We start from the raw sequence: 15,773 nt of genomic DNA on the forward strand, positions 1-15,773 counted from the left end.
CATCAGGCCCTGTCTCAGGTAAAGTTGAGACTTTACCAAAGAGTCCAGCAGAACTCTGCAAATTTTGCTATTCAGTTCCTGAGATTTCCTACTGATTCTTTATGTAAGAAATTTGAAATTAGCAATATCACAGAGATCCATGATCTGCTTTGGTTTGAAAGAGCAATTTATTTTCTCAGTTGATCTAATTTTAAGTCCCTTAGTGTTTAAAAATTAAAGGCTAAATTTAAACTGCTCTCCAAATCTGTGATAAGCTGAAAGAAATGTCTGCAAAACTGTTATGTCTTTTTAAAAAATAAAACAAATCTGCTATCATTTCATATAGGTTCCATGGTTTTCAGAGTAGAAGATCCAAATTGATTTTCAACTGGTTAATAAAACTTTATCATGATTATTTAAAATATATTTTAGATTCATTTCTGGAAGTTTATAGGTGTACATATGGAATCATTGGCTTTTTTTTTTAATATTTCACTAAAAGCCTCTTTTAAATTATATTGAGAGACAAGGTGGATTCTATCTGAAAGAAAATGTGCCCTGAAATTAGCAGTCTCTTTTTCATTAATATTTAGGCCAGATTCTGCCCTTTGATGCAATCTCACTTTCCCACAATATTTATGTCTTCCTTTGTTTAATATCTGGATTTGGCAAAACATACCCCATAAATGATTTAGAAGTAGAGTGCTTCCTTGCTTGCTGCTTACTTCAATTGGAAAAAGACAAGCAGAACTGAGTACAGAATCCATTTAAGAGGTCTTTCGTGACGTTTTTCTCACCATTGCAGATCTGTGCTGTGGGTTCACTGGTACTTCTGCTCCTGTGTTAGGGACATTCCCACAAAAGTAGAGAATATCCCGATGGTACGAAAAGCGCACTGATTAGCTCTCTACTGTCTGGTATTTTGCAGTATGAAAGTTTGTTATTTAGAGTAACATTCATAATGTAGAATGATTTCATTATTTATTTTTTCTTTTTTATAGACTCAACAGGAGATTGTGTGTTTGATACGTGAGTTAGGGTATATATGTTTGTAAAGGGAGTGTGTAGATTTGTAAAATAGGTATTGTGTTTCATCATGTAATTCTTTTCTTCCTAACTCTTCCGTATCTTTTTAGAATATATTTTTTTAGTTTCAGAGGCATTAAAAGGTCTTATTCTCCCATTGGAAGTGACCTGCACAGTTGAAATATATCTAGAAATACAGGCACTCTCAAGAGGACATGGGGTAAAAGCAGAGAACTGACTTTGACAGTAGACAAGGGTCTCCTATACTGGAGAGTAAAGAGTGAAAGGGAAAGAAAAAGAAAACCAGAAGTATAATGTATCAATGTGGAGTTTAATCTACTTGGACAAGTATTCTTCGAATAGAATAACAAACCAATTTTTAATTATGACCCAGATCTGGCCTTGGGCTGTTGATGCCCAAGAACTCAGCTCAGTTCCAAGAAACAGGCAAGAATGGAGAAATTCACTGAAAAGCTATCTCTTAATTAGAAGATAAGCCTTCATAATGTAGAGACAGAATTTATATAAGAAGAAATCTTTGTAAAAATGTTGAAATGTTTCACAGAAGGTAACATTAAATATTTTATAACCTTTCATTATGTCAACTTTTAAGTAAACATAAATTTGGAAAGCCAAATTTATAAAAATATAGAACTATGGAATATGAATTCCTGAAATATTTGTTCATTAAAAAGTACATTTATAACCCATATACATACATAATGTCTTATACATCTTTCTTATTATGAGAAAACATGCACGTGTTTATAAATATCTTACTTTAATGTAGTCAGAGGATCCTTTTAATTTGATGGGAGGGAAGGCTATAGTAAAAGCTCCTTTCGGAAAATAGTATTATAACTTGTATATTTCCTTCCACACATGGTTTTAAATAGGATCTATTGAGTTGAGGGGGGCTTTTCTAAAACAATACAAAACTATAAATTTGTCACCAATATGTTTACTTTTATTGATTGTATATTCTGCGGCAACATACAGTGTTTTCAAGGGCCTTATACTTTTTTCTTAGTAAAAGAGAATCTTCAGTGAAATATCAATACAAACCCTTTTTACTAGATCTTCCTAAATTTATTGACTGAAAGGAAAAAGGGAAAGAAAAATAAAAATCAAATGTACTACACTGTATCTGTGTAAAGTTTAACCTACTTATACAAGTGTTCTTTGAGTGAAATGCCAAATTCTTAATACTCATTCTTTCTTCTCTGGCTTAATCTCATCTTAGTCTTTTTGTTCCCAATGCAAACTTTCATTTAAATAGTTTCAGACAGAATAGCTTTTCTTTTGCATTCCTGAAGCACCTTTGACCTAAACCATCAGGAAAGTCATTGTTCTTTCTATGTTTAACCATATAGCTTAATATAAACAATATCTGAAGTCATTGTGTGACAATCCCAGAGCAAATTATAGCTTTCCATAATTTGAAAGTTATAATATGAAAGATGAAATGTCTAGTTGATCTTAGATTTTCCTTGGAATAAGGATTGTTCAAGCATTTAGATTTAAAAAGTGCCCTCCTCTACCATTTTTATTGCAAATTTGATGCTTCTATCTCTTTTGGTATAATTGTCATTGCACTGCCATCATCATGAAACAGTGTGACCCTTTTACCTTCAAATGTTATTTCCACAAATATTAGTCACCTCAGTCCAACACTGGATGGACTTTTATTTTCTCTAGCAATCCCTTTATGCTTCTTTAGTGGAATTCAGCAGATTTTTCTAAGCAATATAACTTCCTGTCGCTGTATTTTGTTCTTAAAATAATGTGGACAATTCTGTGAAAATGAGAAGATTTAGCTTGACTCCAGTGTGCTCACCCAAAATGTCCCACTTAATCTCAAACCTGTATTCAGAAACAGCTGCATGGTACCATTAGCCCTTAAATTGCTAAGCAGGGTTACCCAGACTCAACAATTGTCAGATATACGGACTGGAGTTAAGTATAATCTTAACCATGCATTTATCTTCTCATCATTCAGGAATGGAAAAGAAATCTTATTATACTTTTAAGTGAGCAAGACTTTTAATGTATATTGTTTCGATGTGACCATCTGTTCACACAGCCAACTCTTGATTATCTGAGGTAAGAGAGCACCGGAATAGGATGCATTATTCAAATGCACATGTAATCCTCATTTCAGCAAATAGCTTCAGCCTCCTTAACAAATCATTTGCCAGGAAGTAATAAAACATAGGAGCTCCTTCTCCCTTTACTCCTCTTTCTCACCTTCTGGTAGAGATGATAATGGGCAGTGAATTGGAAGCAAAAGGGAAAATTCTGAATCATCTGCCAAATGGTCAACCAATCCCTGAATCAAGAGTTGACTGAACTATGCAATCTCACCAAACGTCTTGAAACTAGACAGTATGTATATAATAGACATATTTATATACACACATACAGCAAGAATTCATCTACATTTGCCATGTTTTTCTCAGATACTGTGACTGAGTGAATATTGCTCTATAATGCTGTGTGATTTTCCTACGTAGGGTGAACCAGGGCTTCCTGGGCTTCCTGGACTTCCGGGGATAAAGGTAAATACTTGGCTTCACAGAACTGTAATTGTGAGAGTCACAAAAATGGAAAAATGAAAACTAAAAACAGAGTGCTGTTCTTTAAATACTCACCAACCACCTCAATCAATTAAATTTTTTAATTAAAAATGAAGTGCAGGTATTTCTAAAGTTTGCCGTGGCTATCTGGACTGTGTATCCACTGTTTATTCCATATATAACCTACTCTGCCCCTTAAATAAGTGTAAAAGTCATTTCACTTGAAGTTATAGGAATTATTTAAAGTCTAGAATGCCTATCTTCACATTTGAATCTTACTCTTAAAATCCTGTCAGATTTTGGCCAGAATTAGAATCTTAACATCCCCATAAATCTAACATTTAAGCAGCTGTTTTTGTGATTCGCCCATTATAATAATCCCTCTAAAATGTTTTGTGCTTCCACTTCCTGTCAGTAATTCTCACTGCAGGGTACAAATCATATTACTAAACTATATTGACATGTACTATTCCCATAAAATTTGTATTTTTTGAAATACTTGCTTAAAGCTTCATTTGAAAACGTTGTTATACATATTTTAAATCATCTAAAAATGTTAAGAAACATTTTTTAATTGTTTACATTTTCTAATGTAGCAACTAAAAAGGCTTAAAAATTCTACTAGCTTAGCTGTAGTTACTCCCTTAAATTCAGCTTCTTATTTTAAAGTTTTTTTTTTAAACTCTAGAACTGTTTGACAGGATAGCATAATGCAAGTAGATTTTTCTTTACATTGTTGTCATCTTAAGGAATTTTGAATTAACCTCTAGCATGATTAGACCATTCTAAAATTTATATTCCTAGTTTCAGTAAGAGGATTGTATATACTGCTTTATGAAGGTTGTGTTTGAAATATGTGATATGAAATAATATGATTACATACAGCTTAATATAAACAGTACCTGTTTATATGAATTAATATGATTTTAGAATAAAGATATTAAATTATTGATTTCCCAGACATCCTATGGTATCATATGTAATATTTTATGAATATATTTGTTATAATTAACAGACATGAAAGCTATGGCTTCTAGGTTGGCACTAAGAAATTTTGATACTGGTTTTTGTTTGATGTTTCCAGATTAGTATCATAGATATTTGGATATGTCCTCTAAATATTTTTTTTCCCCTGACTCTGAGAGACTAGTTTTCTGTCTTCCTCTTAATTTTTTTTTTAATTGAGGTATAGTCAGTTTACCAATGTTGTGTCAATTTCTATTAATATATTTTTAGTCTTTGGCTTCTTCATTGAACAAGTACACTCTATGACAACAGTTTACTCAAGAGTCAAAGTCGTTTCCTTATCATTCGATATTTAGCAAAAATAACTTCATAAATTAATGTGATTTCATATTGTAGCGTTTATAGCAGTTCCTTAGTAATCTCACACATTAAAAAAAAGTTTTGCAGATAACTGGAAAATCACAGATTTTAAAACAAATTTAAGAAAATTATATGCATTACTAATTTAAAAGAACCTGTTAGTATTATAAATGAGGGGGAAGGCATTAAAAGAACTTGCTTGTAGGTTAGTTGCACAGTGTTGCCACCACCTGGTCATGTGGCAGGAATCTCAGTGTGGTGTGGAAATCCAGTTGCCCTTTCTCCTGAGTGTGAGGTTTCCTGGTGAGAGAGAGCACCTAAGGGTGAAGGTATTGGGTTTTTTCCCATCCAAAACAAACAAACAGAACAATTGCAATTACTACTATTTCTCCTCACTACTTTTGTCTTATGTCTTCCACCATGAAAAATGTCCCAGGGCATTTCCTGGTCATCTGTGGACTAGCCTGAAGGTTTTGAACTTTTTCACATTGGGAAGGATGTTGATGATTTGCCATCCCCAGTAAATGTTTTTATTCCCAAGGTCATAGGAAATTGCCAGACAAATTTTTGTCAAGATATTAAACCTGACATTTTCCTTTGTTTTTCTAATCTGACTAGTGACTATAGTGAGAAGAAGCTGTCAATTGACAGAAACCTTTCAGTCATTCACTAGAGAAACTTTTCTATGTAATTATCAAGTACTGTTGGATAACTATCCAGTATTTTATTTAAATCACAGATTCTATTTTTGAATCAATAAGCTCTGTCTTCTCTCTCTAGTTCAGGATGTAAGTGATAAGCTTGCCTTATAATGTAGTAGGTGCTCAGTATAAATGAGTAATTTTGTAAAGGAGACAGTTTAAGAACACATCATAGTCATTAGTGGTCTTTGGATATTTTAAAATGTAGAGTTAAAAGTTTATGAATTTATGATATAGCTTCATTAATTTGGGATAGCCTTTATTCTTTTAATATGCCTTGCTTCTATTAGGTAGCTAACCCTAGGACAATTAATCTTGATTTCATAGTTTGAATGAGTAATGTTTATTTGGTTTTGGGGGGAATGTAATTAGGTTTATTTATTCACTTATTATTATTTTTTAATAGAGGAACTGGGGTTTGAACCCAGGACCTCAATGTATGCTAAGCACACACTCTACCACTGAGCTATACCCTCCCTCTGAGTAATAGTGTTTAAAAGAAACCACCATATATGGATTTAGAATGTGTGATAGCAAAAGCATTAGTCATAACCTCCCCCGACTTGTGTGTTTGTTTACACTTTGGAAATACTTCCTCTTGCTCTTCATCTCCTTCTTATCGGCTGGTACTACAGAGAGTGTGCAGATGCCATCCGTTATTTCCAAGACGTTGAGGAAACCAGCCATGACATAGCCGGGAAGCTTTGATTTGCCACCTGTTGCTCTCGGGGAATGGTTGGAAACTTAATGAGCATCCACATGCCTTCCACGCAGTTCTCCGGAAATGAGCAAAGTGCCTAAATACAGACAACAGACTCATCTGTCTCTCACCTCAGGGTCCCACTCAGACAAAAGTGCTAATACCTTAGGCCTACATAAAAGTCACTAAGAACAGGCATCACTTAATTTCAGATTACACTTAAGCTTCCTGCGCAAGTATTGGAGAGTGCTCTCGCCATGTGGAAGACATTTGGAGTTCCTATTTCGTGTATTCATGGTTCATATAGTGTTAAGATGTTCAACTGGGAAAATTAAATTATGCACAATGTACCATGAAAATACTGGTCTTCTGGAATAAGATTTGAGCTGGGAAAATTATTTTTATAAACAAGCCTTTAAATATATTTTTCATGGGTAAAACTTATTGGGACCAGCTTTTCTGGTATCACATAAAACAGTAAGAGTCCAAGCTCCTATTTTCAAACATTTTTTCTTTCCACACATTTTGAAAAATTGCTTACCCCTTTTATGATTACATTATCCTGCTAATTAGGTCATGCAGAGCAATGATCAAGAGCTTTGACTTTAGAACGAAACCACCAGTGTGTAGATCCTGGTTCTATCCTGCACCAGTTCAGGAAGCTATATCATGACATTGAGTAAGTTACATAGTCTCTCTGTGCTCCTGTTTCCTTGTAAAATGGGAATTATTATTGTACATAACTCAGAGGATTGTTGTGGGGATTAAATGAATTAATATAGGTGCAGCTCCTAAAAGATTGCCAAGCTTATAGTAAATGCTATATAAACCTTAGCTATTGCGATTTCTGTCGGAGCAACTCAGAACTTTAGGAACGTTGTTTATGCTCCTATTCCATGTAATCTTTCCTCCTGTGAGTAACTTCAACCTAGAGATCATAAAGCCATTTATACTCCACAGGGTCATAGATGTAAATTCTGAAAACTCTTTTGCAGTGATGGTAGAATGTTATCTTTAAAAGCAGTAAGATAGCCTAATTTCTCTTGAAACATGACATCACACTATTTGCCTTTTCCGATAACCCAATAGATTCCAGAAACAAAGGATGAGGGAACACAACGTTTTGGAGACGTGGTACTAAGTTCTCCTTCCCCAACACTGTTCACAGGAAAAGCAAAAGGAAAACTAGCCATGTAATGATGGAAATCTCTAAGCCCCAGTCATAGTGTTGCCTAGCCCAAGATATTTTTTACAAACGTGGATTTTTAATGCTTGCTTTTCTCTTTTCAACATTGACTACTAGTTTATCACATCATATTCAGAAAGTAAGTTGGAAAAAATTTACATCAACAGTAAAATGAATGCAGTAGGGAGACATAATACGGAGACATAATACAGTAAAAATTACATCAAATCAGGAAAAAAAATCATTTAGATGTGAAAGAAATTTTTACAGTATTTTCCCTCAAAACTTGATATTTTTGTTCTGACTTCCACATTAGTGAAAATTTGACATTCACATCAACAACTTGAAGATCAGGAGACAGCAACTAACTCTTTATAGACCTCGTTATATAAAATCATCCTCAACACTAAATCACATAAGGACCAATATTTTTACAGATGGCAAAAACATTACTTTGGCATTCTTAGGACTAAGTATAGAGTTCAGTAATCTATAGAAACTTAACTTCTAAATCTGCTGAAGATGAGGTTCCTTCCTCAGAAACATCAAATCACATTTTAAAAAATAGCCAAAGAAGGTTTTTGGAAGTAACATAGAATGTTAAATGACTTCCTAAAAGAAAAAAGAAAAGGAAGAAATACTGGTTAAAAGGATAACATTGTGTTATTGTTACTTATAATTATTTCCTGCTTGCACAAAGTGCATCTAAGCAGTTGAGTAATTTAAGAGTCCAATTAGGAAACTCATACAACAGAAATCAGAGATTTTTAGCAGCCATAATGAAATCTCGAATAAATACACCGAATGTGTTTTCATGATGTAATCCTGTTAAGAAAAAAAAAAATCAGAAAGTTATGTTTTCTGGGTTTTAAATAAACCTGCTATTGTAGTTCATTCTCATCATAGCCACCAAGATGTTTTAATTTATACTCAAATGTGATCCATAAGGGAAATAAGCGTTTTGGGGACAGACTCTACTTTCTCATTCTTTTTTTTTCCCCTCAATAATTTTACAAATCAATCATTACCAAAACTGGCTGCCTGGAGGTTCTTATTACAACAAATGTTCTTGCTGTAATCCTCAAAAGTAGGTATCATGCTGACTTGAATTCTAATTATCCCTTAAGCAAGAAGAATATTGTATAGCTAATGCATTCAGTGTCAAGACACATTAATCAAAATTATCGGTGATGCTTTTAGCACCCAGGCAAATCAGCACATATTTTTCAAGTTCTGTTGTACTATTTTTTGGGCAGCGAAAATTCGATCTGCTTGGGGTAATAAATACCATGGAAAACATGACTTGATTTAAGCTGGTATATTAGAGGTTTTTTAAGACAGGTTAAAAAAATAACATCTTTTACTCCTTTAATTGATAATGACTTAAAAAAATAAAACAAATGGTAATAAGTGAAAAACCAGAGATTTTTCTGTGGGCAAGAGCTAATCAGTTAGGACTTTCTGGCCGCCATTCCATTTAACAGATGGTAGGTTGTGGAAGTTTAGAGGGAAACACCTGGTAAGCCATTTCTGTATACATGAAGCTGTCTCTTGATTCTTACCTTGACTAGTAATTCCAGCTACCTATTTGCTGACTCTTCTTACCTCTATGAAGGACATCCTTCACGTATTTGGAAAAAGAGCATTGCATGAACTACCCCAATAGCCATTTAAAAGATAAAGTAAGGTCGTCTGAAATGCTTTCTTGCCATGTATTAAATGTGGGTTTGAGGAAAAATCAATCCAGATTTTATCATGGAATTCTAAGACTTAATGAGGCCTTTGATAGTCATTGTTAGATTTCAAAAAGATCATGTTTTTAAAGAACTTCCTAGCTTTCCCTTGCCTTTTTGTAATATAGAAGGACAGGAGTTTTTTGCCCTCTTGGTTAGTGAAGATGATAATTGTTTGCCTCGTTCAGAGGTTTTTTGTTTTGTTTTTCAGGGCTTTTTGGCCAGAATACGCAAAATTTAAACTATCTCAATAGGCTGTTCAAATTTTTAAAAAGTAATATCAAATGAGTTTAGCAAAAATGGCTTCAATCAAAAATCTTATCTTTGAGGCATCTTCCTTTTATCTTAACAGAGTGAATAGATCCCACCTTCCCATGGCTAAATCTTCTTGTAGTTGACTTCATTTCTCTATGTACATATTGCCAATTCCTAAAAGAAAGCAGAGGAAAACAAAGAGGCAAAGAGAGAAACTCCAATACTGACACTCTAATCTATAAGGGAACTTTATATTTAGTTAAAAAAAAAAGGATAATTTTTCAAATGTAGCCTGTATTAGCTACTGTGACTTATTTTCACTGAGCTTCACACTACAAGATCAAAGTTGTGGCTCCCAAAGTGCTTAGCTATAGTTGGAAAGATCAGCGTGAGGCCATTAGGCCCTCCAAAGTGGGTCATATACAGACACGCCTTTGATTTCAGCTATAGCTATTCTTCGTAGACTTGGTTGTCCCCCTTTCAGTGCCCTGGCTATTTAAAGCTTTCATTCAAATTAGCAGCCTGTGTCGGATGTTCACAGGCTGCTGCTGCCGGCAGTTTATTACCAGGCCTACCTAATTGTGCTTTATCCTGTGTATTTCTTCTGCCCAACTTGAATCCCAGTTTAGTTGCCAAAACCACAGCCACTCTATAATTCACCTTTTCCACCAGCTCAACAAAGGAAAACATGTTACAATCTTGGTATTGAGACCTAGTTTTTGAATTCATTGGTGGTGAGCTAATTAATTACTGTTAAGAATAAGCAGAGGACAAAACTCATAAAACAACTCGGGAAGAAATCAAGTGCGATATCTAAGACAAGACCAGAAAGTTAAACTAATTTTTTTCATTTTGAAATTTGAGACTGCATTAATGCCGTATTACCGTAGCATTAACAGAGCTGAGATTTCTATTTCTCTGACAACCATTTAATCACTGGTAGGCGTGTGGTCTGGGTAGCAGAATTTGGTGCCAGCCATGAGTTGTGTTTCAGCAATCAAAATTTTGAATTGTATTAAAGATTCTGATAAATAGAGTTGTATGTCTTCTATTTCCAGGTTCTGTTTAAATCATAGCCCTGAATTTATTTTAAGAGTTAGGTATTACCTTGTATATATTTTTCTGTTTGTCACAAGGGTAGATCTCATTGGACATTCCCAGGACAAGTGAAAACAAAACAACAACAAAAATAGCAGATTATCCTGGATTGAATTGTTATGATCATGGCGGAGGCACAGAACACCTTAAGATGCTGTTCCTCTCAGCTCTTCCTCTCTCCTCTCTTGTCTTTCTCTCTGCCCCTCCCTGCATCCCTCCATGGTTCCTTCTCCTCTTCCTTCTCTTCCTTCTTTTTACTTTTTTCTCTTCCTATGTGGAAGCCTGACCTTTGAAGGCAATGACATTTTAACTCTGTCAGTTGGTTGCCTTCACTATAAATGGAATCCCAACTGCTTTGTAGTGTTTTCCTCAACGATAACAAAAGTAAAAACCTACAATGCTATCTCCCTTGAGATAGTGAGTGAATAGGTAGAGAGATGAAGGAAAATTTAGAATATATATATATATATATATATACACACACACACACATACACACATATTTATATGAAATGAGAGAAATATATATATAGAAAAGAGAAAAGCATTAAAGTGGCTCTGAAGTAATCAGTGCTCTCACCTTACTTTTGTGCTATTCATGGGTGCCCTGGTGTTCGTGACAAACCAATGTTTAAAGCCTCTGTCTTTCCTGCATTTTTCGTAGACATTTTTTGTTTGTCATTTTTTAAAAAAGCACTGACACATCATAAACTGAAAAGATTAATGTTGTTTTCAGAAAAGGTCGTATTTTATTGTTTTCGCTTCAGCGGTACAGCTATTTCACTTGCTGTTTACCTGTGTAAATCCATATGCCCCGATTATGACCGGCAGCATCTGCCTTTTTCAAAGATCTCTGCCTTACGTTCCCATGTTATTCCTACAGTGGCTCACTGAAATTATAATTGGGTTCTCTAATTCAAGTAATGGCCTTGTAAAAAAGAAAAAGAATAAAACGCTAGATTTAAACTGTTTTAATTGAAAGTATCATAAGAGCTTAACTCCATCATCGTCCCAATTTCCTCTATTGCATCTCTCCCCTACCTTGTCTATTCAAGCAATACATGTGAATAATTTCCAATTTAGCCATCTCCTATTTCCCATTGATTAAATAAGATTAGATATGTAAAAACAGCTTTGAGAAGTATCGTACAGTCCAGTACAGTTACTCCTCCAGTTTATTGTCCTGAAAAGTTATGTAACCTCATTTTTGTATAGTCTGATTACTTCAAAGATGATTTCCTAGAAGTGCCTTGTGTCTGAATCATATTTCAGCTGCCTCCCCCTACTTTCCTTTGACTCAGTCTCTTTCCTCTAGCCTGGTTAACTAGAATTGTGACTAAAGTAGAATAATCACTTGCTTATTTTCTTTTAATCACATTAAAGTATTTCTAGAACTATAGGTGGTCATAGGTTTCTCCTAGACATTTTAGGAGATTCTAGGACCCTTGAACTCTACATCAGTCCTTGTCAAAGAGGCAGGACTCTTTTTAAGGATTACATTTATTTAGGGAAATTTAATAGGTATGATCATTTTCTCCTTTCCCTTTCTTACAGGAAGAAAACTCATTCTTAGTAAACCTGTCATTTCTCTACTTTACACACTTTTGATTTTGCAATCCTAAATGCTCTGGCAGATGGATATTGTCTCATAAAATGATGATATATTCACATGAGAAAATTTAGAGTTACTTCTTGAAAGGAGTTGAAGGGGTATTGAGTATAGCTCCATTCAGGTTGTAAAGAATTAAGGAGTTGCCATGGACACCACTAATTAGCTGCAGAGATGTAATATTACTACTGATGATGATGATGATGATGATGATGATGATGATGATAGCTAGCATTTTTGAGCCTATAAGGTAAGAGCAACAGTAATAACAATACTTATTCACTGATTTTGTTCTCGAGATGGCACTGAGTGCTTTGCTTGCATTATTGTCTAATAAGTCATGACTAAGCCACTCCTTAATGACACCAGAATCTTCCATTATTTGGCACCTCAAGATTCCAGCTTGCAAAGTCAAGCTTTAATTCAATTCTGTACTTTTGTACCAACAGTTCTCAAAGATTTTTGACTCAAAACCCTTTTACACACTTAAAAATTAGGATTGAGATTGAAAGAGCTTTCATTTATATAGTTTATATCTGTTGATATTTCTGTGGTAGAAATTAAGACAGAGAAATTTAAACAACCCATTATATGTTAATTAAATAATGTTTTTATGAAATATAACTGAATTTTATAAAACAAATTTAAAAATTAGCAGAAAGAGTGACAGTTTTCTTTTTTTTTTTTTCAAGTGTCTCCAATGTCTGGCTTAATAGAGAGCAGATGGACTCTCATATCTGCTTCTGCATTCAATCTATTGCAGTCTGTTGTTTTGGTTGAAGTATATAAAGAAAACTAGCCTCCTATGGATATGTAAATGGGCAAGGGAAGATTATTTTAATAACCTTTTCATAAAATTGTGGATAGTCTTTTTTTGATACTACCCTAATCTCTGCAAGTGGTAATTTTAACTGAAAGATTAGGTACAATGTGGAATCTGAAATTATATCAATGAAGTTTTCCTCCTCTGTACACTAACTAGGATAAGTGGAAAGGCACCCTGAGAACCTCTTCCTAGGTATAAGCCTAGGAAGGTAAGAAACAGCCCATCCAGCTCTAGACCATGAGAAGACATATTTATGCCTTATTTATTTTAATAATTGTCTTTCAACCCTGAGACAGAAAAGAGCAATGATTATTTCCTCCACATCCTGCCAAAATATAGACAGGATGGAGACAGTGTCTCTAAAGTAATTGAGAGCCCTGGAATTAAATAAACATAAAACTGTGATCCTAAAGTGAAGTATGCTATTTTCCTCCTTGAAAAAAACTGAAATAAGAAATGAATGTATGGAGATGGTAGATTCTTTCTTAAAGTGGCATGATAAGGCATAGCTAATCACACCCAAAACCTTTAGAATTAGCCAGTATTAATAGTGCTAAAATTATTGTGTCCAATGCATTGCTAATTTTGTCTTTTGAAATAAAAATTTTCACCCCAAACATTCTGTTCAAAGGAAATTACATTTAACTCAGGAGAACTTACTATATATTCTGTTTTGAAAAAGGAAGAAAAAAACACTTTTGTCTAGCCACTAAGATCACAAAGCCTTATTTATTTATTTGTGAATTATGAAACTGCATGCTTCATCTTTTTATAAACTAAACACTAACCTGAATAAGAAATACATTTTTTGCAACATTTACTCTTTTTTCTTTCTTTTATTAGTATGCTTTAATGGTGCTTCTATTTGCTTTGCTAACAATGAAATCATTTTGTTTCTACTTGAAGATATGCAAGAGTCTTGTCTACTTGTAAACTTTCAGCCTATTAACTTGCATTATATTTTCATGACAGTAAGTCATTACTGATGATACACATTGACTTTAATATAGCTTTTTTCTTGTGGGTGGAGAGGGACTATGTATTTGTATATATCAATTTTCTTGGAAGAACTATCTTATTTGTAAATAAATACATTTCTTATTTTTTTCTGTTGTTGCTTAAAATAACGAGTTGAAATTTTTTTACAAGAAGTAGAATGGCCATCATAGATTTTTCTGAATGTGCTTGGTTTTCCTTTTAGACCATTAAGAGAGCCATCTGAAATTATTTGTTTGATTTTCCTCGTTATGTGGAAGATTACAGAGACAGATAGAATAGAATTATAAAAATTTCACAAACAATAAACCTAAAGCATTAGTTCCCCTACACTTTTTTTTTCTTAAACCAGTACCATGAGCATCAGAGCTAGAGATAAATCCATTTGAGTTATTTATCAATAGGATACATTTGGTGGTGCTGAAATCCTTTCATTCCCTACCAAATACCCAGGGTTTTATACAGCATATTTTTAAAACTCACTTATTTCAAAAATGTTTGATGACATTCTACCACTTATTAAATATCCCCTCTGTATCTTTCTGCTCAGCTCCAAAAAAAGAAATGTTGAAATATAGCTACCTTAGAAAAAAATCAAATGTATCAAACAACATTAGCAACTGCTCCAGAAATAATCCAATAGTGGAAAACAAGTAAACAAACAAACCCCAAGACATATGGGAACAGAGCCGTTACGTTTTGTTTTATTTTGTTTTAAAACTTCATTATAGATTTCAGGAAGCTAAGACTTTTACAGTAGAGCCCACATAGTTAAGAAGAAAATAAAACTTTATAGTTTATATTTGAACACTGGTCTCAGATGTTTTTTAACACTGAATACATGGTGTCTTTTCCAACACCAGTTCTCCAACTCTAATTCTCTGACTCCAACTGCATGTCCTACAATTCAGTCCTACTGTGACACCAACTACTCAGGGTTACCATCGGATTCCACCAGTTTAAGGGTTCAGGCCTTAACCTCACTCCTACCCTTTACCTGCACTTCCATCTGACTTGTCTACAAATTCCAGGGTACTCACAGCCACTCCCACCCCAACTCAAGTTTGATAATTTGCTGCAATGACTCACAGAACTTAAGACAATGCCATACTTACGATTACAGTTTATTAGAAAAAAATAAAGATGAACAGCCAAATGAAGAGGTACATAGGGTGAAGTCAAAAGAGTTCAGAGCGCAGAAGCCTCTGTCCCCATGGAGTTGAGGTGCACCATCCCACCAGCACGTGGATGTGTTCACCAGTTCAGTAGCTCTCCAATCCTAGTTGGTTAAGGGGTTCGTGGAGGTTCCATTAAGTAGGCACAATTGATTAAATCATTGGCCATTGGTGATTAAACTCACTTTCCAGTCCCTTTCCCTTCTCTGGAGATGATAAGAGGAGGGAAAAGGCTGGAAGTTTCAACCTTCTTCCTACAGCCTGCCATTCTGAAGCTGTCTAAGGGCCCATCAAGAATCACCCCATTAGCATAAACTCAGGCATGTTTGAAAGGGACTTGTTATGAATAACAAAAGATGCTCCTATTACTCTTATTACTAGGAAATTCCAAGGGTTTTAGGAACCAGGAACAAGACCAAATATATTTTTTATTCTACCACAACTGGGTTTCCTTTAGAAAAGAGATTTTGGAAGTATGGCAAGGAGAGGTATTTTTCCTTCTGTACTGAGCATTCCTGAATCTCTTCCCCAGCCACATCCGGTTATCTATTGCTGCCCACCCTATAACCCCCAAACTACAGTGGCTTA

The 15,773-nt window shown here is 34.4% G+C and overlaps 1 protein-coding gene across 2 annotated transcripts in view; it reads left to right on the forward strand.

Annotated features, from left to right (window-relative positions):
- The window catches only part of COL25A1 (collagen type XXV alpha 1 chain), a 409,478-nt gene that overhangs the window by 344,317 nt on the left and 49,388 nt on the right, over positions 1-15,773 (forward strand). For both annotated transcript variants that reach the window (XM_072972767.1, XM_072972769.1), the window contains one exon: positions 3,519-3,563. In XM_072972767.1, the coding sequence (XP_072828868.1) occupies positions 3,519-3,563 (45 nt within the window). The remainder of the gene's footprint in view (positions 1-3,518; positions 3,564-15,773) is intronic.

Source organism: Vicugna pacos, chromosome 2 (assembly GCF_048564905.1).
Source record: "Vicugna pacos chromosome 2, VicPac4, whole genome shotgun sequence".
NCBI classification, from domain to species: domain Eukaryota; kingdom Metazoa; phylum Chordata; class Mammalia; order Artiodactyla; family Camelidae; genus Vicugna; species Vicugna pacos.